Genomic DNA, 27,781 nt, shown 5'->3' on the forward strand with positions numbered 1-27,781 from the left:
TTTTGTCCTTTGACAAAAATTCGAAAAATGCTTCGTTTCCGAGATATTTACAATTTAATGTGAAAAAAGTGATGAAATCGACAAACTTTCGGAATTTTTTTCTCAAAAACCACTGAACAGATTTTAATTCTAAAAAAATACAAAAACAGAATGATCTTTTGAACATTTTTACTGTTAACATACATCGATTTTAAAAAATTATAATAATGTTTATTGTAAATATAATCTGATCCAAGATATTGTAAAAATAAAATTTTAATTTGAAGTGTTATCATAATTTTCTTTAAAAGCCGTTTTTTATTCGCTTTAGACTTTTAATAAAATGATTGACCCATACCAAAAAAATATATCTTAAAGTAGAAAATCTGCCGATTATTATGCTTTTTTAGAATTAAACTCAGTGGTTTTTGGGAAAAATATTCCGAAACTTTGTCGAATTCGTCACTTTATTCACATTAAATTGTAAATATCTTGGAAACGAAGCATTTTTCGAATTTTTTTTCAAAGAACAAAAAGTGTTTATTTTGGTCCATTTTACTAGAAGAAACTATTTGCAAAGCCATTCGGCGAGTAATTTTTTTTTCTACAACATTTGGTTTATAACAATTGACTGACCACGTCGAAAAATATAAAAAAAATATGTAAATTATCAGAAAAATACAATATAAAATAAAAAAAGTTTAATGCTGTGGGTTTTTGTTTTAAAAATTTTGTCGGTTCATGCCTTTTATTTAGGGGTGAACCGCTCGCCTATATGGGGTACAATAGTATCACTATTTATTGGAACAAAAAAATTAGTTCGATAAGTAACTCCAATGACGATGTGTTGACCAGAGCGCTTTTCAATAAAAATGTTTCGTTTCTTTGCCAAAAATATTTGAAATACAAGGTAATCACCAGAATTTTTATTTTTTTAAGGGGTTAGTATCTTTAAGGAAATGAGAAATTTCTACACCAATGATTTGTTTGGACTTTTTGCGATTTCATTGTATTTAAAGTTTCCAACGAAGAATTTCGTTTTATTTTAGTATTGGATTTATTTTCGATTAATTCAATTATATCCTAGATTTAGTTCAAATTAAAAAAATAACTGAGAAATGGCTCTATTTTCCTACAGATTATATATACAGGGTGTCTCGCTTAAAAGTGGAACAAGACTGTATCTCGTCTACCGTTCGGCCGATTTCAGTAAACTTTTTTTTGTTGGACACAGCTTCAAAAAATCTAGCTCGTACATACGTCGCGTTCCTTGAAATTCGAAACCGTGGCCAACTATGATGCAATTTATATGGTTAAAAATCGGAAAGCCATATTAGGGATTTTTTATCCGAAAAATTTCCACGAATTCTTGATCAGGACCCCAGAAAACCCTACCAACCAAATTTTCGTTGCCACAGTATACAGGGTGCCCGGGATAATTTGTGTAATTTTCCTAAAGGTAATGAAATAAAAACTACAATTTGAGATTAAGAAAGAATGTTACTTTTGAAAATTATTTGTCTAATTTTGATATATTCCAAATGGTTTGTGCCACAGCTCTATCTCCCATTTATGAAAGTTTACGTTTATGTATGAAGCACCAGTGACTCAAGTTGTTGGTACAATATTATTATTTTGAGAAGGCTAACACAGTATACGTGATCAGATTGATTATGACATTTCAACATTAATATATTCGTAAATCAACCCTTTACGTGAGGTTTACAGCTTTACGCTGAATAGACCTGAAATAAAAGACAATAAAAACCATTTTTGAATTTTTAAAAAACTCATAAATAAATTATACATTAAACTAGCAAGAAAAAGCAAATCAAAAATCCAATAATTCGCCTTTTTTAAATAACTAAAGAACCAAAAATAATATTGACAAATTTGAAATGCCATTTTGTGTACCCCTTAACTACGTAACTTATTCCCATTTAACCANATAAAAATACCATCCGAAATTAAATGCATTTATTCCAATTTCGAAATTATTCAGGGGCGTCGATATTCTAGGGTTAATAATGACGATGTTTCCTATTACCTCCGCCTCTGGTTTATAGATTTGTGTATCAACTCAGAAAACTTTAGCCTATAACTAAGTTAAATCAGCAATCCAAGTTTCATCATTGTATGTTAAACATCTTAAGAGATATTTGACTAAATGTGATATATTTTTTAAATTTCAACACCCTGTATCTCGAAAACAAAACAGACATGTTTAAAGGAACTGTTTTTATTAATTTGTAACATAGCGTCCATCATTAAAGTTTGGCAGAGCACTCTATTAACACTTTGTATAGGAAGGAGGGAAATTTAAAAATAATTCAGAATTTTTACTTCTTTTGTTAATTATAAAATTTACAATTATTGCACGAACATCATTCCAAGCAATGTTAATTTATAACCAAAGAGTTTCATTTTCTTGTGGAGAGTTAGGAGTATTTTTTTGCAAGTCAATCGTATGGATAATCCAACAAATACGATGTAATTTTGTCCAGGGGTGTATATTTTTATTTTGAAATAAGTTCTTTTTCGACCCGAAAAAAGAAGTCAAAGTTTCCGTAGATTTTTCGCATATTGCTAATTATTTTGCAATGCGCGCACAATTTGTACATGAAAGTATAACTCTTTGAGAAAATTTTAAGCCCATGATGGGTAACGTAAGTGCATTGCTATATGATTTATTGAACCTTAAAAAAATATTTTTTTTTCGAAAAACTCAATTTTTGCAACAACTATAAAATATATTGCAATTTTACAAAAATGCACTTATTCTACTTGCCAAGGGCTTCATATTCTGAAAGTTTTGTAAAAAAATCTTTTTTCGTTTTAAAGATTTAGAAGTTTTTAAAAAATGCGATTTTATCCGATTTTTTGCAATAACTAATACATTTGTTTATCAATTGACATCGGGTTCCGCTCAAAATTTTTGTTATAAAAAGTTATACAACTCTTGTCTAAAACATTTTTTTTCTAAAATGTTTAATTTACTTAATTATTATTGGACTTAATTATCATATTTTGGTCTTAAGATTAGCAGGCAGTATTTGTGCAAATTTGTTTAACTGTACTCTGTACGTTTTGAAGTACATAGTAAGTACTAATATAAAATTTTTCGTTAAGCCCACGAAAGTGATTCGATCTGTTACATAACAATCACAATGATATCCACATCCTATTGTTTACAGATACGTGGAATTTCTAAGAATATCCACTTATTCGTTAAGCGTATTTTTCACTCAACGTTGCTACCAATCTATAACTTACACCCATTTAAAAAACACCTGTCTGCCTCTGTCAGCTATGATAAGCTGGAAGATAATAAACAGGGTGTCCTGCGGTGACGAGGGAAAAAAAAGAAAATTGTTACCTGGATTTTTATAAGTGGAAATGGGGCTTATAATAAACGAAGAAAAAAATAAATGAATGCGTGAGCAGGTGTGGTGGAGGGTTAATTTGGGGGGGTTGGAAAGTTGTGAAAAATTGTATCATTGAGATTTCTCGCGAAAGTTAATGTCAAACAAAGAAGTATCCAATACAAAAGTTGTAGATGATGCAAAAATCTACAACTTTTGTAGAAGTAACTTTTTAAGATTACTTCAAAATTTCCGAGAAAAATGCGAAAAACCGTTTTTTTCTTATTTTTCGTTTTTTATTTCGCATTTTCGCAAAAATAATTTAATTTTAACTTAGTGAAAGTATACCTTTCTGTGTTTTAAGTAACCGCTAATTTTTTTAGATAAAAAAATCAAGAAGTTGCCGAGATATTCATTTTTTCCGGTCTAAAACACTTTTTTTTTCAAAGAAAAATCAACGAGTTCTGCCGTGATCATTTTTTTCGTTTTGACATATTATACTTTTTGGTGAAATAAAAAAATCTGTAATCACAGTTCAAAAACATGCTCAAGAATGCAAAAAAAATAAAAAACGACTTGCAACAATAAATTTTTCAGTAATTGTTCATAATTTGTTTAAATTAAAAAAAATCTAAAACTGATTGCACCAGTCAATTGTACGGAAAAAAATTCAAAAAACTGTGTCTCATTATTTGACTCGAAACTTTATTTTTGTACAGTATTGGTATAAACATCTAAGTTGAATTACAAATGCACAAATGATAAATAATCTCTGGATGATGAGATTTCAGCAATACAAAGTATTAACTGCAAAGTCTACTGTTGACGCGAAACCCGAAAACAATAACAATACTGTCCAGAAATAAAGTTTTGGGTCAAACAATGACAGTTTTTTTAAATTTTTTTTCGTACAATTGAATGGTGTAATCAGTTTTTGATTTGTTTTAAATTTAAACAAATTATCAACAATTATTAAAATTCATTGTTGCGTCATTTTTTATTTTTTTTGCATTTTTGAGCATGTTTTTGAACTGTGATTACAGATTTTTTATATCACCAAAAAGTATACTTATATCAAAACAAAAAAAATGATCACGGCAGAACTCGTTGATTTTTCTTTGAAAAAAAAAGTGTTTTAGACCGGAAAAAATGAATATCTCGGCAACTTCTTGATTTTTTTATCTAAAAAAAATAGCGGTTATTTANTCACGGCAGAACTCGTTGATTTTTCTTTGAAAAAAAAAGTGTTTTAGACCGGAAAAAATGAATATCTCGGCAACTTCTTGATTTTTTTATCTAAAAAAAATAGCGGTTATTTAAAACACAGAAAGGTACACTTTCACTAAGTTAAAATTAAATTATTTTTGCGAAAATGCGAAATAAAAAACGAGAAATAAGAAAAAAAAACTGTTTTTCGCATTTTTCTCGGAAATTTTGAATTTATCTTAAAAAGTTACTTCTACAAAAGTTGTAGATTTTTGCATCATCTACAACTTTTGTACTGGATACTTTTTTGTTTGACGTTAACTTTCGCGAGAAATCTCAATGATACAATTTTTCACAACTTTTCAACCCCCCCCCCCCCAAAATAACCCTCCGCCACTCCTGATCACGAATTTATTATTTTTTTGTTCATTATAAGCCTCCATTTCCACTTATAAAAATCCAGGTAACAATTTTCTTTTTTTTTCCCTCGTCACCGCAGGACACCCTGTATATTATCTTCCAGCTTATCATAGCTGACAGAGGCAGACAGGTGTTTTTTAAATGGGTGTAAGTNAAAAAATGATATCTCGGAAACTTCTAGATTTTTTTATCTAAAAAAATTTGTGGTTATTTAACACAGAAACGTATACTTTCATCAAGTTTCGTCAAAATTAACTTATTTTGCGGAAATAAGAAATAAAAAACGAAAGATCAGAAAAAACCTTTTTTTTCGCATTTTTCTCGGAAATTTTGAGGTTATCGTAAAAAGTGACCTCTACAAAAATTGTAGATGCATAATGATTACAATTATACAATTTTTCAACCCCCCAAATCAACCCTCCGCCACCCCTGCTCACGCATTTATTTTTTTTTAGTTTATTATAAGCCCTTTTATAATTTCCACTTTTCGAAAGAGAACAAAATTGTTCATCAGGTTGCGCAAAAATATACAGGGTGTTCCATTTAAAAAAATAAGTTAAGATGGTTTACAGTTGACTAAATTCGGTATTAAATTTCTACCACCCTGTACGAAATTAAGTCATTTTGAAATTATAGCAGGGAAGTTTAGAGTTTTAGTTATGTCCCCTATAAATTTTATCGCTCTAACTTTATTATTGTAAAATACATATCTTTTTTAATTAGGCAGTGCTTTTTTTTTGAAAAAAAAAAATAAATATATCAAAAAACGGTTCACTTTGAGAATGGGAAACCTTTATGAAAGTTAACCTAAAAATTTAAGTAGAATCCAAAATTGCAATACTATACAGGGTGTTCCATTTAAAATAACGAAGATGACGTCAACTTCCGGAAGCGTTAGGTAGACGTCATTATTTTAGTTGAGAAAAGCATGCCCGAAAACATTATTGCTCAAATTTTCAACATTAAAATCGAAGTAGTCTCTGAAATATGTCTAATGTCTCGTCACCGTGAGATACCCTGTATGTCATACTTCTATTATTTTTGAGCACATTATACATATAGATACTGTTTTTGGCTAAAGTCTGTAGAATTTTAGTTTACAAATGGTCTACGATTTTATTCCTACCGCTTCGCGCAACTTACCTTTCATCGGAATACTTCTTGTAGAGATAGCTGTAGACTTCAGAGGCGTGCTTTCTCTTGAAGACGGTGTCGCCGAAATTCCCCACCACTGGCAGAGGTATTTCGTAGGTAATACCTCTGTTTTTCCAATAATTGTAAGGCTTGAAGCAGCAGTAATATATCAAGTAGGTCAGGACGAACGTAAACAGTACTACCACCCACATTTTAAGTACACAGATGTCTAATCCTACTTAGAGAAAATATCCACCGTTTTTTCGACTTTCACGCACATGTCGCCCGCGAAAAAATCCGCCGCGCACTGGGTTTTTGTTTACAAAATGGTTGTAACATTTCTTGAATAAATAATGATTGCGATTGGCCTTCGCTGGCGTTGCTGTTAATGATTCACATTTAAAATTTATATTTAGAACACAGTCATTATTAGTTCGAGTGTGGCGCATAAGCACGCCCGTGTACAGGGTGTTCCTTTTCCTCTGGGGATTTGCGACTATTTACGTTGCGATCGATAGTATTTAATTCCCAAAAATGGGACTCGCGAACTAGTTAACTAAGTACATTGCTAGTGGGAAAGTTTCGGAAAAGTGATATACAGGGTGTTTTGAACATAGTTATCGTGGACAAAATAAAACACTGGAATAGAAATTAATTTATTTTTGTACTTATGCAAACACCGTTAAATAACAACTTAATTGACAACTGAGTAAAATAAACTCAAAATAATTTTTGTCATGGTATGTATTTGAAGAAAGTGCAAGTGTAAAAAAAATACGAACAGCATTGTTGCTTGAAAGCTACAAAAAATACCACCCTGGACATATTTAGTATCACAAAACAACTCTCGAAACCACCGAAAACTGTACAGCCACCCCTCATCGATATATCAGTAAGGTTCAACCTATACAACGACGCCAAAATCACTCCCATCGGACCGCTCTTTGTAACAGAACATTAATTACATAATAAAAGTGTATTCTTCCTATACATATATACAGGGTGTTCCAGGTGGGAAGCCTGGAAAATATCGGAAATAGAAAAAAAAATCTGAAAAGAAAATCGATGTCTCGGGTTTTTTTCGTTTTTTTTTAATCCGGTATTTTTCAGGTGGGAAATTTTAATTGGAGTACCCTGTATAATTATTTTTACTGAATACAAATGGTAAAAATATAGCAAGTGTTATGGCATTATGCAAAACAAACTTTTTAATATTGAAAAAAAAATTCGGAATATTTAGTTGATAATAATTTCGATATTTAATAATGACAATGTTAATAGAAGTAGTTTTAAAAATTATGGTATTTTTAGTAATTAATCATCGCAACTTACTGCTATACTAAAATTTGGTGTAGTAGCGTACATTATCTGTAAAAATTCTAAATTAAAAAACAAAAAATAAATCCTTTAATTAAAAAAAAAATAAAATAAAAAAGATCTTACTCTTGGTCCTGTCTCACAAATTTGCATAGGTATTGAAAGACGATTAATTTGAGAATTTTATGAAGAAAAAAACGCCATTCTTTTTCAAAAAGTTCTTTTTGTTCTAAAAATGGAAAAAACTCAAAAAACTAAAAATGTGTTGTTTTTATATTTTTTATTTATAAAACTACATCTCATAACGTGTAAAATGAAAAAAAAAACGTATGATATCTTTAGTTTTTGCCAAGATACAGGTATTTTAAAAATTTTTATCCAAAATATTCAAATGTTCGTAATTTCTTGAGAAGTTGAAATAAAAATTTGAAAAACTTCATGAAAGCAAATCTAAATGGGTACTAAAACTTACAAAAAAAACAAAAAATTAATATTTTAATTCGGAAAAAAAATAGAATAAAATCTCATAAATTTGCATAGGTATTGAAAGACGATTAATTTAAGAATATTATGAAGAAAAACACGTAATTCTTTTTCAAAAATCACTTTTTGATTTAAAAATGGAAAAAGCTAAAAAAACTAAAAATGTATTGTTTTCATATTTTTTATTTGTAAAAGTACATCTCATAACGAGTAAATTGAAAAAAAAAACGTATGATATCTTTAGTTTTTGCCAAGATACAGGTATTTTAAAATTTGTTATCCAAAATATTCAAATGTCCATAATTTCTTGAGAAGTTGAAATAAAAATTTGAAAATGGTCATGAAAGCAAGTCTAAATGGGTACTAAAAAATACCAAAAAAAAAACAAAAAATAAATATTTTAATTCGAAAAAAAAAATAGAATAAAAAAGATCCCAGTCTTGAACCTGTTTCATAAATTTGCATAGGTACTGAAAGACGATTAATTTGAGAATTTTATGAAAAAAAACCGCCATTCTTTTTCAAAAAGCACTTTTTAATTTAAAAATGAAAAAGCTCAAAAAACTAAAAATGTATTGTTTTTATATTTTTTATTTATAAAACTACATCTCAAAACGAGTAAAATCAAAAAAAAAAAACGTATGATACCTTTACTTTTTGCCAAGTTACAGGTATTTTAAAATTTTTTATCCAAAATATTCAATTGTTCATAACTTCTTAAGAAGTTGAAATAGAAATTTGAAAAAATTCATGAAAGCAAATCTAAATGGGTACTAAAAAATATCAAAAAATCAGGAACATTGAACATGTTCGGGTCACGACCTTAGTGATTTGGAATTTTTCAGAATAGGATTGTAAAATAACAAAATATATATTTTTTGTTGTACTACCTATTTATTCTTTGTTGTGAAACTACATACTCAATTCTCTGGAAACAAACTAATCATCAAGATAAATATTGATATATACGAAGATAAATGTACCTACTTGACAGATAAAGACAGCGCAAATATTGATTATTTTTTGTTTTCCACGAGATTCAGTATCTTCTGTGGTCCATTAATTGTGACAATATACTTTTATCTTAATACAGGGTGTAAGAGCGATGCTGCGACAAACTTCTGAGACTGATTGCTGCCACTAAAGTAAACAGAAAAAACAACAAGAGTATATTTTTGTGATAATGATTCCAAATCCAAATTTCTAAGAGGCAAACAGGCTTTGATTGGGAATGGATCATCAAAATTTGTAAAAACTTTTCTTTAGCAGCAGATAATTTACTTTTTGACAGTTGGTCTCTTTTATCGCTACTAATTCTGGCAGAAGCTAGTGATTATTTTTTATTTGTATTTTAGAAAAAATTGTTACTATTTCTTTTGTTTATTTTGATGTTTTGACGAAAAGAATATACACGAAGAATTTGTGGCAAGGTGTATCGCACTTAAGGCTTTTTCCATCCCATTTTTTATTCGGTTCTTTTTGTCGGCATATATATTTATCTCACATAAAATTATGTACAAACAAATTATATAAAAAGTCATATAAAACCTTAAGTATAAACATGTTATTTGCGTTGTAATGAGATTAAACATCTGAGTTATGTGCTAGTATATTATCTCTGTGGTGAAGAGAGCAGCAAGCAATCCTAAAAGTATGCCAAGAGACGCTACTGCCGTCGAGCCTTTATCTTGGTAATTACAGAGATCTGTAATACAAGAGCAGCAACTTCTGAATCCTACGAAGTTGCTATAAAGTAAACAGCTGTTTATTTCCGCACAATCTCTTGTAATTGTATCTGAAAATTTTAATATGAAGTTTCAGTTTTAGAAATTTTTATTTGTTTGTTTCATAAATGATTATAAGCCACGTGGACTTTTTGTTTTCGTAAATCATCTATACCTAGAAGTTGAAACACTTAAATACAGGGTGTTAATGAAATACTCAAGCTAAACGCTAATGGCGGATTTTATGTCACAAATCAATAAAAAAGTTCTTATAACATTGTGGAAATGCCTCAATTTCGAGATACAGGGTGTTGAAATATAAAACATTTATTTAAATGTCTCTGAAGGGGTAATTTTTTAAAATCGATTTTAGGATAAATGATTTAAAACAGTATTTTATTATGTGACGACTATAGGAAAAAAGTTTTAGGTGGGGGAAAATCGGGAACTTTTTTGGTTGATTTTGTATTGTTTTCCTTTCAATGCTAATTCACAGAAATTTACTGATGCGTAAAACTAGTCCCCACTTACTGTTTATTATCAATATCATGCAGTACGGGTACTTGGAAGGGCAACTGAACGGATACGACCTGTTTCTGACGTCTACACTGCAGGAAGAGCCATGTCCAGTTCAGGAGCTACAAGAGAAACATTTCCGAGCGGTCGCTAAAAAGATAAATACGTGTTTTATCAATGGTTAACAGCATAGTACATGTTTGTTATTTTTTTAGTTCAAATAGGAATTTATCTTACCTGTGTGGACGTTCAAACTTAAAAAATAAATAAGGGACACAGCACAGAATAACAGAATTTTGACACGTATTCGCAGACTTATCGGAAATTAGGACATGTGGAAAGATTATAACATCAATATACCTAGCATGTATTTTGAGTTTTTTATCTGATTTCTGATAAAGATTTATTCATAATGAATTTGAGATCAATCTTCTGAATATGGCGAAAGATAAGGATTATTTACAAGTACTTTCAACGTCGTCATATAAGTTAAATGTAGGGTGGAAATTTACTTTAAATTTCGCAATTTGTTGGATATCTATAACGAATACAAAATCGTATTACAAAAGTATGATTCATACTGGTGAGCAATGGATATTTTAGGTTTCCAGGTTCTATGAATCTTTCTGATGGGGTTTCCTCTGTATCTCGGTTAATAAACAAGTTGCAGGCCAACTGAGAATGAGGTGTTCCGGAAATAAATGCAAAAACCCCAAAATTGAGTGACGCCACCCTATACTATGGTTGTCGTGCGTTGTCTTTGTTTATTCCCATAGTCCCCATTAGGTCATCTCGTGCCGTGATGCATGGCGTGTAGTGCTGGACAAGGGTCTGTTAATCGGGTTATTTTGGTGAAAATTATGTTTAAATGCAGTGGTTTGATTACAATAATTAAAAACAATAATATATTGAGTCTCGATTAACATTTAGTTAAATAAAGGGATAGTTAAATTGTTACCTATACTTACTTACGTATTTGTAACGAGCAATATAGGTTATGGTAATCTATTCGTCCGATCAGTTAACCAATTTAATCGAGACATACATATTACAAAATTGTATAAAAATAACTATACAATAACATGTTAGTATATTGCCAGTTTTCTTGCAGTAAACAGAAATGTAAGTAGTCCTAATGGTAGGCTAATAGAAGGCGCTACCAGTACCAACGAACCATTATTGCAGAGGTCTGTTACGCACGTAGTGCAGCTTCTAAATCCAGTAGAGTTTCTATAAAGTTGGCAGACGTTGCTTACCGCACAATTTCTTGATATGGTATCTGAAAATTTTCATAATGCCTTTAAAAACATTTTCCATTAAAAAGAAAATCATAAATTTGGTTTGCCACATAATTTGAGAACAATCTGTACAAGCTCAATATAACCGTAAAAAACTTCTAATTGATAGTTGCTACATTTTCGTTTAACATTTTTTTTTCTAAATTTAAAAAAGGTGCGTTTTCATTTATAATCAATAACCCTATATCGTTTTTAAAAAATAAGTGATAAAAACATTAAAAAGGAATATTTACTTACTATTTATTCTGAGCGTCATGCAAGCATTGTACCCAGTGGTACAGTTTCTGCTAGTAATTGTTTTATTGTTGACTTTTACCTCGCAGTTTTGCTTTTGTCCAGTAAACGAATTACAATAGTAGCATCTTAAAGCAGATACTGAAAAATTAAAAATTATATTCCATGTTTTGTCAGAGAAATAGGAAACGATTTATTATTTGATTTATTTTCCTAAATTGTATGTATTAAAAATATCTTACCTGAGTTGATGTTTAAATTTAATAAATAAAGGAAGAGTACAGCACAGAGCAAAACCTTCATTTTGATTCATTCAGGTACAAAATGGTACTAAAAAGGACAGCTCAGCAATATATGTACGTTACTAAAATCCTTTATCTGATTTCTGTTAAAGATTCTATTTGAACTGTACTCATTTAAATCCTTTAATTAGTTAGAGGGAACGACTTTGTAGTATCAAATAAGATAAGCGTTTGTTCATGTACAACAACACTATTATTTGCTCCAATATTATCGATATGGGGATATTTATTCAACAGTATGTCACAATTTGTTCAATATGTGTATCTATGGCGAACACGAAAAAGCAAGATAGATAAATATGCAGGGTATATTTGCTTATATAAAATGGTAAAACTCTGGGTTACCAAACTAGCAGAATGTAAAATTTTCCCAAAAATCTTGACATGAACAAAAATCTCCTCAGTTCCCTTGTAAATCACGTTATTTTAACCGCCTCGCATGGAGGGGGAACTGTAGTACATTGTAGACAAGTAAATTATACAAATTACAAGTTTTCTTATGAAATTATTTGCATAATAATGGGTAACAAAATACCTATTATTATTATTATTTCAGTATATATGTTAGAAAATAATATGGACATCGACGCCATTACAAATTTAATATAGAAAAACATCTCGAAAAATATTTCCATTTCTGGAAAACTAGATAACAATTAAAAGAAGGAGTTTATATACATGTATATAAGTAATTTTAATCGTTCGTTAATATATGATCATCTTTAAACTAAAATATAACACCATAAGCAGTGCTAGCGGTAAAGAGAACGAGGATATCGTGATGGAATTATTGTAACTTTGATCATTACACAGATCGGGTACACAAGTGGAACAGCTCAGGAATCCATGCTGATGTTGCAACACGTGGCATGCGTTGATTTGGGCGCATCCTCTTGTTATATTACCTAGAACAATAATATATTAGTTTGGTCAGTAAATTTCATTGACAATATGTATAAAAAGTTTGGTGACATAACGAACTAAGAAGAAGGTTGCATCTTGGTTCTGCTCTTCCCAAGGTCCTTAGTAGTTATTATTTAATTCTTGAAATGCTTACCTTGCATTACCAGTGTCATGCATGACGGGTATCCAGGTTGGCAAAATGTGGCTTGTATTGTGTTGGTATTAACGTTTCTCTGGCAGTCACTTCTTTGTCCTGTTACCGCTGAGCATGAATAGCATCTCAAAGCATCTCCTGCAAAACAATGACCAGATCATGAAGACAAAATTATTTTTGGAGGAAGAATGGTACCAAATCTGAACATACAAAAATAAGATAATAAGGATAGTAATGGTTGCGACATATTAAATAAATTAAAAGATTCAGTTGAAAATTCAAATGTAGATAAAGCTATCAGGACATAAAAATAGATTATACATGCAACCAAACAGATTTTATCTGTTCATGTAAAATTTAGGATATACAAGGTGTTAACGAAATAAGTACACAAAATTGGAGATTATGTGAAACATGTCGAAATATGATGAAACCTTAGTAATATTTTTGTCAGTGGCGGCCCTTAAGGGAGATACAGGGGTAGGGTAACTCAGGAAACAGTTTTTATTTCATAACTTCAAAACGGTTTAATATTAAATCACGAAATTTTGGGGCTGTATTACTATTTATATGCTTAATAATAGGTATAATATACATATCAAAAATTGTTGCAGAAAATAGAAAAAAATGCGTACAAAAAATATTGTAAAATTTGCACCGTGGTCCCGCATTTTCTTACTCCCCTGTAGCAAATTTTGATTTGTATATTATGCCGATTATTAAACATATAAATAGTAATACAACCCCAAATTTGGGGATTTAATATTAAACCGTTTTGAAGTTATGAAATAAAAACTGTTTCCTGAGTTACCTTTTCAAGGGGCTGTATCTCCCTTAGGGGCCGCCACTGACAAAAACATCATATTTCGACATGTTTTACATACCCTCCAATTTTGAGTAGTTATTTCGTTAACACCTTGTATAAATTCGGGTCAGATTGTCCAACTTTTAAACATTTAAATTTGTTACCTGAATTGATGGCTATATTAAAGAAACAGATTATAATCGCACAAACACACAGAACACTTCTCATCTTAGTTGAAGCGTTTTTATGGGAAAAATGAAGCTGTCTTATTTCTTCCAAATGAAATACTGATTGTAAAAGTAAGTTTTATATTACTAGGTAGATAATAGTTAAGACAGAAGGGTGTAAATCATTAAATATCATGTCAAGTTAAATTTTTGTTTATTACCATCATTAAAAATTAAAGAAATTTTTTCCCCAAACGTTACCTAGTGTTATGGTTTTCTAATATATGTACATCTACTTTTTCAATATACATCATCTAAGTATTTCAAGTTAAATCATTTTCGGTATTAAGTTGATAACAGAGAAAAAATCCTTTTTTATTTTCTTTATTTATTTTAATAAAACTACATCATTAGGTACATATCCTATATTGTCAAATGTAATAAAAAACAATGCTATTGATCATAATTTTAAATATTGAGGATAAAAACATTATAAATTTTCGTCTTCAATTTTATCGACACGTAAATTACAGTTATTGTTCCAAAAATTGGTGATTCACTTAATAAGATAACGATACCAGGCAAAACAGAAATTATCTATTATTAGAACATTGTACTACAGGTTTCCAATATTAAGTTATTCTAACGATAAAATTATCTATGACAGACATGTTCTGTTGGGTTTCAACAAAATTGCTTGTTCAAATACATAATTCCAAAAAAAATTCAAGAACGCCTCCTTCGTCGTTGAATTCATACAAGAAAATGTCTAGAAAAACTAAGAAATTCATATTAAAAATTTCCCACAAAGCAACACCAACACTGTTGTGGTAAGTCCTTGGAACTGCGCTGGTGCAGAATTACATAAATCCTTGTCTGCGCAAGTCTCACACTCCAGCAACATGTTCATGTCGTTGCCGTTGGTAGCACTGAGGAACGAACAGACATCGTGGTGCTTGCAGTCCCTGTGCACCCACTTGTTGCCGCTATCTGCAAAACACATTGTATTAATAAGTGCTTCAAAATGTACTATGTAATAAAAAAAATGATTTTGTGGGAAGATGTGGAGAGTAGATTTCACGAACTGCTCGCCAACAGTCTTTAGGAATCAATTTTTGTTTTCCAAATAACTCTAAAGTGTCTCGTATGGTTTTATTGAAATTTGGTGCCTGTATTCTTTCTTTGTCCGATTGGTATTTGTTTTCACGTTCATGACAATCTTTGACCTGCTTATTATAATTTTTAGTTGTCTGATTTTTCAAAGTTCGGCACCACATAAAAAACTCCCAATAGACATTTGTCGTTCAAATTTGGTATATGGGTATTTTAATGGGTGTTGAACAGCCTGGTAATATTATATTTTTAATTAAAAATATGCCTAATACTAAATTCTAGAAAAACGACCCTTTTAAAAAATCGTAGTAGGCCAGGTTTTTGTGACATCAATAGAATGATTAGTAGAATATAACTTCCTTTCAGAGTACTATTTGTGAAAAAAATTGGCTTTTGGAAAGTCCATAGCCTTCTTACATTTCCAGACGTGTTAACCTAAAAAAAGGGACACACTGTATATATTTTAAATGGAATGTTATTTTCTTTATACTGACGCACAATATTACAATATTTTTCTTTTCGTCACAGTGTAGATGAGTGGTGACGTATGGATTTGTTTTTAAATTTGATTGTATACAATTTTTTGCACGTTTTGGTTGATTTTTTTTTAATTTTCTTTTCCAACGATAGAAATTTGTATGCCTTTGCGTAACGAAATTTTTGAGTAAAAATGAAAAAACTTTCAGCCTTTGACTTTAGTTTACGGTGCTCGTTTTCTAAATCATATCAAATGGAAGGCGCGGGAAAAACAATTTTGCATACTAGACCAGGACGGATTTGTACTTCTTCGATGTAAGAGGGGGCAAGCTAATTTTTGCTGGAATACCTTCAGTGCAACTCATATATTAAAAGTGTAGATCCCTAGATCTGGGCGAGGCCCGGAACATTTTCAAAATTGCAAAAATGTTTAAAAAATTTAAAAAACACCTATTCCATCTGAGCTTTTTGCTTATATCTTGGAACCTATGCATTTTGGAAGAATATGGAAGAGGAAAAAAGTTTTAGATTTGAATTTTACACAGTATACTGTAAATTAAAAACGTTTAAATTTATTACCGATGTTGCAAAATAATAATTGATGAAAAAACGGCAAAATAATCAAGTTTTTCGGATAATTTTTTAAAAATATTTTAATTGCTACGAGGGCATTCTAATTCTTGTAAAAAAAAAGTTTAGAGTATAATAAAACAACACACCAAATTTCATTAAACTCGGTTTTATAGTTTTCGCAAAATAATTTTTTGAAAAGAATTTAAAAAAAAATTTCGAATTTTCGAAATGTTCCACAATTTCAAATAAAGCATCTAGATACTTTAAAAATTTTTGACATAGAAAAGACCGCTAAACCTTTCAAATAGTTTTTGAAAAATTGAAATCGAGTGATTAGGACGGCTACAGTAAATTTTTAAAGTTACCACTCTTTTTTTTTAATTTGTGTAAATAAAAATTATTTAAATAATTGTAATAATTATAACTAAATACATTCATATTCAGAACGTTGAAATATATACGTAAACAATTTTTTCATTGAAAAAATGCAATAGCATAGGATAAAATATACAGTATATTTAATGCATAAATAATAAACTGTGTTTATAACAAAATATGTGCAAATTAGACAGTTGACATTACGATATTCGAATTTCTTGGCTCGCGAGACATTGGATTAAAAAACAGATCGAAATAGGTCCATTAGAAGCCAAGATAATGCAATTTTTTTTCGTATCTTCGCATTTTGAACCTTCGAATTCAGTCTCAGAGCGAAAACCCCCTCCCCCACTTTTCGTGTTTTGAGTCACTTTTCGCGCGTGCGAGCGACAGCTTTTCCGCAGATTTATCTATGTTGCCGATAACTTATGGATATAAAAATTTTTTCAGTTTAGAACTAGGAAAAACGACGCAAATCAAAATCAAAGTTTATTACTAAAGTGTTAATAATTTAACGGTAAATGCCGATAAACTTTGACAGCTTATATCTCGAGAACCAGTAAACGGAATTTAACTTTTTTTTAAAAAGAAAAAGCGTCTTTCCGAGTACTTTAAAATTATAAATTTTGGAAAAAACTAAATTGCAAATTGATAAATAATAATTGTTTAAAAATAAAAAAGAGTGTTAACTTTAAAAATTTACTGTGGCTGTCCTAATCAACCGATTTCAATTTTTCAAAAACTATTTGAAAGGTTGTACGGTCTTTTCTATGTTAAAAAATATTATTATTAAGTATCTGGGGCTGTGCAATATTTTGAAAATTTGAAAATTTTTTTTCAAAATATTTTGCGAAAACTAGAACTGATTTTAATTAAATTTGGTGTGTTGTTTTACTATACTCTAAAGTTTTTTTTTACCAAAATTAGAATGCCATTGGAGCAATAAATATTTTAAAATAATTATCCAATAAACTTATTTTGCCTTTTTTCATCAATTATTGCTATTTTGCAACATCGGTAATAAATTTAAACATTTTTAACTTGCAGTATATTGTGCAAAATTCAATTCTAAAACTTTTTTCCTTTTCAGTATTCTTCCAAAATACATGGATTCCAAGATATAAGCAAAAAATTCAGATAAAACAGGTATTTTTAAAATTTTATATAAACATCTACACTTATTATGTGAGTTGTCTCCAGAACAACTTCCAGTATTCCAGCAAAAAATAACTTGCCCCTCTTACATCCAAGAACTGGGATAATTCAACAGATCCGCTCTGGTCTAGTATGTAAAATTGTTTTTTCAGCTTATTCTATTTGATATGATTTAGAAAGCGAGCACCGTAAACCAAAGTCAAAGGCTGAAAGTTTTCTCAATTTTTCTCAAAAATTTCATTATACAAAGGCATACAATTTCATATGGTTGGAAAGAGAATAAAAAAATTTATCAAAACATACAAAAAAAATCTTATACAATCCAATGTACAAAAAATATCGATGACGTCACCACTTATCTAGAGAGTGACGAAAAAAAAAATTATGCGACAGTATGAAGAAATTAACATCCCATTTAGAAATGTACAGGGTGTTAAAAAAAGAGTGTAAAATATTTAAGGAGGTAATAGTATGAACCAAAATAAGCAGAAAAGTCTCAATAAACATGGGTCCGCAAAGTAACGGTTGCGGAGATATGGAATGTTTTATGTTTTTTAGCCCCTTTTTTTATTTTGCAAAAACGTTGTGTATTTTCTTATAATAGTTGGTTGATGTTTAGTGAAATAAACAGTACGTATTTGACAGTTGTTCTCAGTGCACAAGTTTTCTTTCGCTATGGCTGGTTACTCTAACGCAGAATTAACAGACATGCATTTCATGTATGGTCGTGCTAATGGGAACGCCACCGAAGCGCGACGTCTTTATGTTGACGCTTATCCAAATCGCCAGATTCCTTCACAACGCATGTTTGGAAGAATTCACCAAAGATTGCGTGATACCGGTTCCTTGAGCAAACAGTGCCATTTATCCGGAAGACCAAGGTCGGTATCCACTCCTAGAGCAGAAGAAGAAATTCTAGCACTGGTAGAGCAGAATCCAGGTACGAGTGTGCGGAGAATATCAGCCGAGGTAGGAATTAGTGGTCCTCTTGTTTGGAGAATCCTTCACGAGCAACTGCTTTATCCATACCATGTGCAACGAGTACAGGCCTTAAATCCAATAAATGATCATCAAGCACGTTTGGTTTTTTGCCGCTGGTTTCTACGTCATGATGCTGAAGACCCTCGTTTTCTTGCAAACATTCTTTTTACTGATGAGGCCGGGTTCACAAGAAATGGAGTGTTTAATTTTCACAATACGCATATTTGGGCCGACGAAAATCCTCATGCTCTAATAGAATCTGGACATCAGGCACGTTTTTCATTAAACATTTGGATGGGTATTGTAGGTGACAGGTTTCTAGGTCCTGTTGTTTTACCAAACCGATTAACAGGCGCTGCTTACCTCAACTTTCTGCAGAACACACTGTATGAGTTTTTGGAAGACATTCCTTTGAATCAGAGGCAACAAATGTGGTTCCAGCATGATGGTGCTCCAGCTCATTTTTCCATGGCCGTTAGAGAGCATTTACACCAAACTTTTCCACATAGATGGGTAGGAAGGGCCGGACCTGTTTTATGGCCTCCAAGATCGCCTGATCTGAACCCTCTAGATTTCTTTGTTTGGGGATATTTGAAGACATTAGTGTATGGTACTCCTGTAAATAGCCTGGAAGAGCTGCAGCTACGGATTAATCAAAAGTGTCAAGAAATCCAAACCAAGGAGGGTGTTTTCGAAAGAGTTCGAATATCGTTGAGACGAAGATGTCGTGCCTGCTTGGAAATGGACGGAGAGCACTTTGAACATCTTCTGTAACTTTGTTTTTTGTTTGTTAAAAGCTTCCTTTGTCGGTTTATTCGTAATAAAATAAAATGTTTGAAAAACGAATAGTGGTCCATATCTCCGCAACCGTTACTTTGCGGACCCATGTTTATTAAGACATTTCTGCTTATTTTGGTTCATACTATTACCTCCTGAAATATTTTATACTCTATTTTTAACACCCTGTATATACACTTTAAAGGGTGTCCAAAAATACGTAACAGAGAGCTCGGGGCATTTATAACCAGAGTGTATACTGTTTGATACTCACAAAATACTCTCCATTTTTTAATACAAACGAGATACTTCTCAACCTAGAATCAAGAATTACTATTTGGAACCACCTGGCCATAGCCGTGTTTGTACTTACAATCCACTACATATTTTGCACAGACTGCATCGGGAAAATGGCACGTGGAGACCTTATGTCGCTCCCAGTCAGCATAGTGGAACCACTCGCAATCGTTGTAGTCGTTTGGCCCTACTTGAGCACTGCAGGAGTAACATTTTAGGGACGTACCTGCAATTACACGACAATCAAGTTCGCTTTGATAGAACAACCAGGACATTTAAAATTCACAGAAGTATGAAGCGTGCTTTACGTTGCATATTGCTGACAATTCTTCATATCACACCTTTTAGGAATAAAATTTATCTAAAACGATGGCGAAATTCTTACTTACATGCTTGAAACAAGGAAATTAGCAGTAGAAAAAGGCAAACCGTTCTTCTGCACATACTGACTGACGTTTGACGATACGGTTTTAAAAAATTGCAACAACTTTGCCTCAAGGTTTATAAATAAACCATAAACCCGACTAGAGGAAATTTACCTAAGGCCTTTTAATTGGGTGAATATATTCAATGTCAGGCAAACAAACTCTGTATTGTAAATTAAATAATGTTTGAGTTTGTAAATATTTGCGGATTTTGCGGATATATTGACTGTACTGTTTCGGAATATTTGAAAACAAATAGGCAGCGGGTAAGCATAAATATTTCAGTAACTGATGACAAAAATAGTTATTTTGACGCGCTACACGCTTCCAAATTTTTTAAATTTATTTCACGGCTAACTTAAAATACTCATATTTATGTAGACCAGTTTGAGTTTTATTTATTTCATAATAAATCATCGCTGTTTATTTGTTTCATTTGTAAGCTTGTGTGTGTGTTCATTATTATTATACAGGGTGTCCTGCATAAGAACCGACACAGGGCAGGTGCATGTAGGGGTGTCCAAAATATTGTAATTTAACCAAACTTACCTATATACAAAGTTGCACCCCGAGGAGTTATTAGCCCCCGAAATGGGGCCCTAAATTTCGAAAAAAATGAATATCTCTGCAACACTTTATCGCAGAAGAACCAAATTTGGTACATGATTTAGGTTTATTACTGGTCTTGTTTCACTATGATTTAAAATTAATTGAAGCACTACAGGGTGTTCAGTGGGGATGACTCACCTCTAAAATTGTACAGAACTTTTTTTTCATTGACTGAATTGAAAAATAGTATCTTAATATTAATTCACAGCAGAATTTAATTTTAATTTTTTTTTACTCTTGTTAAATTTTAAAGAACTTTATGGTTTTCAAGAAAAACCGTATTAACTGACACAAGATTTTAACAGTGTTCATTAAAAAATAATCAAAAAGTCAGTAAAAAAAACATTTTCGTTAATTATATGCTAAAAACTATGTTTTTCATCCTTTGCACAATGCAATCCAACTGAGGTATTGACGAAACAAGTAAAAAAGCATTTTTTGGGAGAATTAAATAAAACAACAAAGATTTTAAATTATCTTAAGTATATATATTTTTATTTTAGTTCAAATTATGGCAGTGAAATATACGATATAATACAAATGTAGGTACTTAATATGAAAATGTTTAAGAAAATCAATTTTTATAAATAAAATAATGTTCTCAAAATATGTTGTAATATACTCAAAAATCTAGAGCAAGAATTTTTGCGATACACCCCCATATTTAAAATACACAGGGTGACCAGATTACCCACGCCATAGTGATAAAACTCATCAAAATATGAAAAAATAAAAATAGTGAAGAGATATTCAAATAAATATTATTTTTTCTTTTCGTGTCCACCTAGTGCGCGTAAGTCCCAATATCTAGGTTAATAAAAGATATAGCTTAATTTTTTTTCTACAGAGTTGCCTACTTTCCCGAGCTGCACAAAATGAAATTATATTTGCATATACAGGGTGTTCAGTTTTTCCTGGGCAGGTACCAACTTAATTTTTTTAAATGGAAACCTATACTTTTTATGGCACCATCGAATTCTACGTGAAAAATTAACGGGACTTTGTGTTGTGATCCCTATTAAAATATTGATAGTTTTCGAGATAATCGACTTTTCATATTTTTCTTCTTATGTTTCGTGACTTCTAGTAGTTGACATAATTATGATTGTATGACAGCTAGAAATTATTATTATTTTTTTCAAGAACTGTAGAGTGAAGATGGCTCTTTCAAAAAACGTATAGAGCAAGAATTTTTGTGACATGGGTCTCAAGGAAAATTTTATGGGTAACTATCTTTTTCAATTTTCAAAAATTGAAAAACAATGAAACTTAAATTTAGTAAGTCGCAGTAAAACTTCTGATTTTTTTAAGGAAATTTCATTGCTAATTTCTTAACTTGCCCATTGAAAATTTCCTGTAAAAAATTATCAGTATCAGTTTATTCATCTGGGAATAAAATAACAATGCAAATATAAACAGGAAGCTAGTCACCATTTCGGGGTCAAAAATATCCTATTAGTTAAAATTGTCAGTAGTCAGTAGTGTGTTTATTTTCGAGACATTTAAAAAAATGATAAACTAATAGTTCACTGAGGGAAATATAATTTAACTATAAGTATAATTTAAATAGCCCTAACAAATATCTGCTTTAAATAGGCCCCAGCAAAGTTGTGCTGCTGTTATAATATATAATATTTTGCTAAAGGAGGAGCATTTTGCAGTAGCTATAATACAATTTTTACACTAGGATGGCGACTTCTATGACAATGCCAGCAAACATGTTTTTTTACTTCAAGAAAGTGACTTTTTAGATTCTAATAAGTGGGTTTTTTGCTTTAATTTTGTCTTTAAACTGTCTCTTGATATTTAAAAAGTTACAACTAAAAAACAAGATGTTAATAATTGGCCACTCTCACTCAAGCCAAAGTTAACAAATTTAATGTATTACAAAAGAAAAAAAAAGTAAAAAAAGGATTACAAATCGTTATATAAAATTTTAAAGACATATGGTTTTTCAATTACTACTTTTTTCTTTTATAAAAGTAAGAGCCAACTTAGAAAAGCTAAAACTAAAGCTACAACTAATGGAACTGCATTGATCTTATCTGCTGAATTACAGAGATCTGTACTACACGTCGTGCAAGTATGTTGCCCCGGCAGGATCTCATTCTTCATCCTCAATTCATTGAAGATATCTTCGCAGGTGGCTCCGTATCGCAGGGCTTGGCAACCTCGGGTGATGTGGTTGATAGTCGGGGTACCAGGAATAACGCCTGCAAGAGTAGAAACTAAAAATTCTGCTTTCAGTTTATGGAATAGATTGAGGAAAATAAGTATAGCAGCTGTCCAGGAAGCGTCTCAATTGGATATTTTGATTCGTTATAACCTCTTATTGAAAGATAATATACAGGATAGGCCATTAGTGTGAGAAAGTAAAATAACTCCCTTGTTATTCGTAATACAGAAAAAAAGTTTATATAAAAGTTGTACAGAATCATAAAACCAGAAGGACACATTAATTTGAAACATATAAGGCGATGAGTAAAAACGGGACAAATATTACATTTTTTAAATGGAACACCTTGTATATTTATGGATTTCCGAGAAAATTTTATATATGGCAATATAAACATTTTATCATTTTAGTGCGAAGTTGCTAAGTTATGTAAAAAATTCTTTGAATTTTGAAAAAACATGACCTCGAAGAAGTTGTATTAACTTTCAACTACTAACGCTTGGAATAAAAATATTTGACAAGAGTTATATGCTAATGTTAGGCAAAGACTCCTTTCTTAGCTCATCTCGATATTTTATACAGGGCATTTATATAAACTCTGTCTAATTATTTTGTTTCAAGTGTTAGTAGCTGAAAGTTAATACAACTTCTTCGAGGTCATTTTTCAAAATTCAAAGAATTTTTTACATAATTTGGCAACTTCGCACTAAAACGATAAAATGTTTATATTGCTATATATAGAATTTTCTCGGAAATCCATAAATATACAGGGTGTTCTATTTAAAAAATGTAATATTTGGCGTGTTCCGTTTTTACTCATTGCCCTGTATTGATTCTGTACAACTTTTATATAAACTTTTTTTCTGTATTATGAATAACAAGGGAGTTATTTTACTTTCTCATACTAATGGCCCACCCTGTATAAAAGTAAAAAAGTAGATCTTTAGTTTTATGTTTATATAAACATAAAGTGATAAGAAATAAACACTCAAGATATTATCAATCCAATAGTTTGAATGTCAATAATTTAGAGTGCTTCGGTGTTCTATTTTGGGTCCATTTTGATTGTAACTGATACATATATAAATAGTCTGTTTTGTTTTTCGTCACTTGAATTTATTTACAGAGAGCAACTTAAACCAACGCATCATTTAGAAAAAGGTTTACAGAAATGGTTTGTCGTCATATTTACATTCTCGCTTACCATTGACTGTCCCTTATTTTCGTCTACCTTCAACTTACTTTGGTAGTGATAGGCGGCACATACAGACGGACCTATACAGTGCACTCTTTTTAACTGGGACTCGTCCCCGTGAAGACAGGCACTTATTTCTCCAGGTCCTAAGCGAGCAACGCATTCGTAGCAACGGATGCAATAGCCTAAAAAAGAACAATGATTAATATTTTCAAATTTTGATGACGTATCGTTAAGTAGCAAATTTACATAGCTCAACCGTTGATTATTCTCGGAATCCTAGAAAAAGTACATGAACGATACTAGCTCAGCCGCAGAGTTGTAGTCTAGATGTTGTTTTGTATAACATCATCAGTAAGAAAATTTTTATTAAAAAAACCGTAGTATAGATAAGAAGATTAATTTAAGTTCACTTTAATCCAAAAATGGTATAATTAATTACTTCTGAAGAGCACTGAGATAATGTAACTAACTCGAATTTGGTGCACTTTATACTGCAGAGCAATAAATATTATCTCCAAATTCGACGAGTGATGGAATCCCAGAATTTCCACGGTACTGGATATTTTGTATTACACCCTGTATGTTTTGCATACGAAAAATTTTGACAACTGTGTTTAAACGAACTTTTTTGTTTCTTTAAGAAGACGAAAAGACTGTTTATAGATATCTTTATCAATATTTACCTACTTAACCCGTATGATCATTGTGTGTTTGGGACATCTATATATACAGGGTGGCCAAATGAAAACGAAACAGAGCCATTTTCAGGAACTGCGTCAAGATTGTAGAAAAACCCTCAGACCCGTCGATTTTAGATTAAAGGGCTGGTATTTTCGACTCCGCCACTTTCACCCCCAAGCAAGGGTAAGCATCACCCCAAAATATTGAAATGGCATTGGGGGTTGAGTCATATTTCTTTCGAAAGTTCTTACAATTCTCTTTATAACAGACTTTAAATTTTATAATTCCGCCCTATACTTATTAAGAATTTTGATTTTAAAGTTGAAACTTATGTACAAACAATTAGTAACGGTAAAAATTGCAGTCATTCGAGTTAAGTACGCCAATGGTTTAAATTTAGTATTTCTTGAGTTACATTGGTTTTTGGCGATTTGTTATCACTTTCGTAAAAAAAACACAATTGTAAAAAACAGAAATGAATGCTATACACACACAATGAACGTAAAATTAGTGGATTCCAAATTATTTTCTAGTATTATTTGGAAGCGTTGGTTGGTAGTTTATTTAATTGTGTTTTTGAAAATTAAACATTATGGTTTATTCCATTGCGGAAAGGGTAGATATCATTTCGCTTTACTTTATGAACAATAAATGTGATCGACATGTGAGGAGGAAGGATGTTCTAGACTTAATAAAAAAATTTCAAGAGACGGGGAACGTAGCCAATAAAAAATGAGAAATTGAAAAACCTATAGTTAATGAAGCTAGTGAAGTTGCAGTTTTGGGACAAGTTCATCTTGATCCTACATTAAGTACGAGGCAGCTGGCATCTGTGTCTGGGATCAATCGAACTACATACAAACCATTTTGAAGAAGAATAAATTCCATCCATACAAAATGCATTTAGTCCAGGAACTTCATGAGGATGATTATGATCGCCGTTTGCAATTTTGGGAAATAATGAGTGAGCGAGCAAGGAACGATCCACAGTTACTTTTTAACATCTGTCGAATGCAGTATTTTCTTGAACGGGACGGTAAATCGTCACAATTGACGCTATTCGTCCGATTCAAACCCAAGAGTTTTTCACGAGGTGCATACACAGCAACCGGAAAAAATAAATGTATGGGCTGGAATTTTCGGTGATCGGCTGGTGGGTCCTTTTTTTTCTACGTGGTAATTTGACTGGCCAAATGTATTTGCCATTCTTGGAAGACGCTATTGACCCTGCCTTGACTGATATTATTGAAAATGTTCTAGAGTATGAAGAAGATCATTTGATTTTTCAACAGGACGGTGCTCTCCGCATTATGCGTTAATTGTCCGTCAGTATTTGGACCAACGTTTTCTACGGAATTGGATTGGGAGAAGAGGCAGCATTGAGTGGCCTCCATGATCACCGGATTTATCGCCCCTTGATTTCTTTTTGTGGGGATACCTAAAAAGTAAAATCTATAAAACACAGCCAGCGTCGCTGGAAGATTTCCTTCAAAAAATCGTTGACGAATGCCGTCGAATCACTTCGGAATTGCTTCGGAATGTGCGCGAACGTTTCGAACAAAATCTTTATTCTTGTATGGAAGCGGGCGGTCATCAGTTTGAGCATTTAATCAACTAGGTAGTAAGTAAGCAACTAAACATAATTTAAATTTTAAAATGTATGTATATTTTTTTCAAAGTATTGGGCGGAATTATAAAATTTAAAGTCTGTTGTAAAGAGAATTGTAAGAGCTTTCAAAAGAAATATTACTCAACCCCCAATGCCATTTAAATATTTTGGGGTGATGCTTACCCTTGCTTGGGGGTGAAAGTGGCGGAGTCAAAAATACCAGCAAGGAATGTCCCCCTATAATCTAAAATCGACGGGTCTGAGCGTTTTTCTACAATCTTGACGCACTTCTTGAAAATGACTCTGTTTCGTTTTCATTTGACCACCCTGTATATATAATTTAAATATCACTAAAATTCATAAGATAGGAACACTTATGTCTACTGTATGTGGCTAAAATTCGTTAATTACTTTTTAATGTTCCACATAATATGTTACCTCTATAACCGTTAATCATAATTGATATTTTATTGCTACTAATAAAAAAGATAATACCAAGTTGAAGTAAGTTACATCTGCTAAAATTTAAAACGTTGCTAATCCTTTGAAAGCTATAAATTGATCGAGATCATCATTATCAATTAACTCTCTTGAGTATATACACGGTAGTTGAATTATTATAAACAAAAAATAAAATATCTTGGTACTTAGCTTCATAAAACCGAATAATTTTCCATCCATCATATACACTTTGTAAATATGCACCATTAGGTTGATATACAGAAAAGTTTATAACCCTTCGCCCAAAAACCTACCGTTTTCGAAGTATCTGCCTTTGAAATTAAAATATACAGGGCGCTTCATATTAACTGTGATACTCTTTATACTAAATTATAGTCTACTAACTTACCATTCTGGAAAATCCCGAAGAGGAACAACACAACTGAAAGTCCAAAACTAAAGGCCATCTTGTAACAATTTACTCTTTCAGAAAGTACTATACAGTGTGTTCTTTTCCACCAGAGTCATTTAATATACAGACGCTATCCGCCTTTTTAATAATTGTACATCAAACTAGAATTTTCGAAAAAAAAATCTCTATCGAACTAAATCAGCCTTCAGCTGAACAACTACTACCAATACCGAAAACTTTATGGACAAACAGCACTGTAAACAGCGTTCTGCCTTAAAATTTTTTAATTGCAGGTAATTTAACTGAAACGCTCCCCAGAGGATTTTAAAACGGCAATTAACGGCTAGTTACCACTTGGAACGTTTAGTGTATCATCTACATTTATTAGTAAACATTTTGCGTACATAGTTTAAATTTCATATTTCATTAGTTCTGCAGGAAGTTGTGATATTTGGCCTCTAAGTTAGAAATTTGT

General features: G+C 31.3%; 5 protein-coding genes across 5 annotated transcripts in view; all 5 read right to left on the reverse strand.

Annotated features, from left to right (window-relative positions):
- Positions 1 to 6,448, reverse strand: part of LOC108903986 (cytochrome P450 9e2) — a 36,637-nt gene extending 30,189 nt beyond the window's left edge. Inside the window, exon 1 of the mRNA XM_018706352.2 lies at positions 6,111 to 6,448. Within this exon, the coding sequence (XP_018561868.1) occupies positions 6,111 to 6,313 (203 nt within the window). The 5' untranslated portion in view covers positions 6,314 to 6,448. The remainder of the gene's footprint in view (positions 1 to 6,110) is intronic.
- Positions 6,449 to 11,153: 4,705 nt separating this feature from the next.
- On the reverse strand, positions 11,154 to 12,020 carry LOC108903997 (prostate stem cell antigen-like). The gene is made up of 3 exons (XM_018706364.1): positions 11,916 to 12,020; positions 11,677 to 11,814; positions 11,154 to 11,420 (listed from the first exon to the last, which is right to left on the reverse strand). The coding sequence occupies exons 1-3, from the start codon at positions 11,974 to 11,976 to the stop codon at positions 11,227 to 11,229; spliced, it is 393 nt and encodes a 130-aa protein (XP_018561880.1). The 5' UTR covers positions 11,977 to 12,020; the 3' UTR covers positions 11,154 to 11,226.
- A 601-nt stretch (positions 12,021 to 12,621) lies between these two features.
- On the reverse strand, positions 12,622 to 14,122 carry LOC108903999. The gene is made up of 3 exons (XM_018706365.2): positions 14,002 to 14,122; positions 13,033 to 13,170; positions 12,622 to 12,880 (listed from the first exon to the last, which is right to left on the reverse strand). Exons 1-3 carry the CDS (start codon positions 14,063 to 14,065, stop codon positions 12,681 to 12,683), a joined length of 402 nt encoding a protein of 133 aa, XP_018561881.1. The 5' UTR covers positions 14,066 to 14,122; the 3' UTR covers positions 12,622 to 12,680.
- A 351-nt stretch (positions 14,123 to 14,473) lies between these two features.
- LOC108904003 lies at positions 14,474 to 20,289 on the reverse strand. The gene is made up of 3 exons (XM_018706370.1): positions 20,145 to 20,289; positions 19,832 to 19,981; positions 14,474 to 14,994 (listed from the first exon to the last, which is right to left on the reverse strand). Exons 1-3 carry the CDS (start codon positions 20,197 to 20,199, stop codon positions 14,792 to 14,794), a joined length of 408 nt encoding a protein of 135 aa, XP_018561886.1. The 5' UTR covers positions 20,200 to 20,289; the 3' UTR covers positions 14,474 to 14,791.
- Positions 20,290 to 22,741: 2,452 nt separating this feature from the next.
- LOC108903988 lies at positions 22,742 to 27,361 on the reverse strand. The gene is made up of 3 exons (XM_018706353.1): positions 27,304 to 27,361; positions 24,208 to 24,345; positions 22,742 to 23,002 (listed from the first exon to the last, which is right to left on the reverse strand). Exons 1-3 carry the CDS (start codon positions 27,359 to 27,361, stop codon positions 22,764 to 22,766), a joined length of 435 nt encoding a protein of 144 aa, XP_018561869.1. The 3' UTR covers positions 22,742 to 22,763.
- Between the last annotated feature and the right edge of the window lie 420 nt (positions 27,362 to 27,781).

Source organism: Anoplophora glabripennis, unplaced genomic scaffold (genome assembly GCF_000390285.2).
Source record: "Anoplophora glabripennis isolate ALB-LARVAE unplaced genomic scaffold, Agla_2.0 scaffold237, whole genome shotgun sequence".
Lineage (NCBI taxonomy): Eukaryota > Metazoa > Arthropoda > Insecta > Coleoptera > Cerambycidae > Anoplophora > Anoplophora glabripennis.

Bases quoted from the DNA above. Each gene is read 5' to 3' on its own strand.
- LOC108903988 (XM_018706353.1), bottom strand. From the start codon at position 27,361: ATGGCCTTTAGTTTTGGACTTTCAGTTGTGTTGTTCCTCTTCGGGATT. The intron at 24,346-27,303 runs GTAAGTTAGTAG...GTTCTTTTTTAG, and splicing joins CTTCGGGATTTTCCAGAATG to GCTATTGCATCCGTTGCTAC. The intron at 23,003-24,207 runs GTAAGTTGAAGG...CTACTCTTGCAG, and splicing joins TGCCGCCTATCACTACCAAA to GCGTTATTCCTGGTACCCCG.
- LOC108903997 (XM_018706364.1), bottom strand. From the start codon at position 11,976: ATGAAGGTTTTGCTCTGTGCTGTACTCTTCCTTTATTTATTAAATTTA. The intron at 11,815-11,915 runs GTAAGATATTTT...TTAATTTTTCAG, and splicing joins AAATTTAAACATCAACTCAG to TATCTGCTTTAAGATGCTAC. The intron at 11,421-11,676 runs GTAAGTAAATAT...GAAAATTTTCAG, and splicing joins CATGACGCTCAGAATAAATA to ATACCATATCAAGAAATTGT.
- LOC108903999 (XM_018706365.2), bottom strand. From the start codon at position 14,065: ATGAGAAGTGTTCTGTGTGTTTGTGCGATTATAATCTGTTTCTTTAAT. The intron at 13,171-14,001 runs GTAACAAATTTA...ATTGTTTTGCAG, and splicing joins TAATATAGCCATCAATTCAG to GAGATGCTTTGAGATGCTAT. The intron at 12,881-13,032 runs GTAAGCATTTCA...TTATTGTTCTAG, and splicing joins CATGACACTGGTAATGCAAG to GTAATATAACAAGAGGATGC.
- LOC108904003 (XM_018706370.1), bottom strand. From the start codon at position 20,199: ATGTGCAGAAGAACGGTTTGCCTTTTTCTACTGCTAATTTCCTTGTTT. The intron at 19,982-20,144 runs GTAAGTAAGAAT...GTGTAATTGCAG, and splicing joins AATTTCCTTGTTTCAAGCAT to GTACGTCCCTAAAATGTTAC. The intron at 14,995-19,831 runs GTAAGTACAAAC...TGTGTTTTGCAG, and splicing joins TGCAAAATATGTAGTGGATT to ATAGCGGCAACAAGTGGGTG.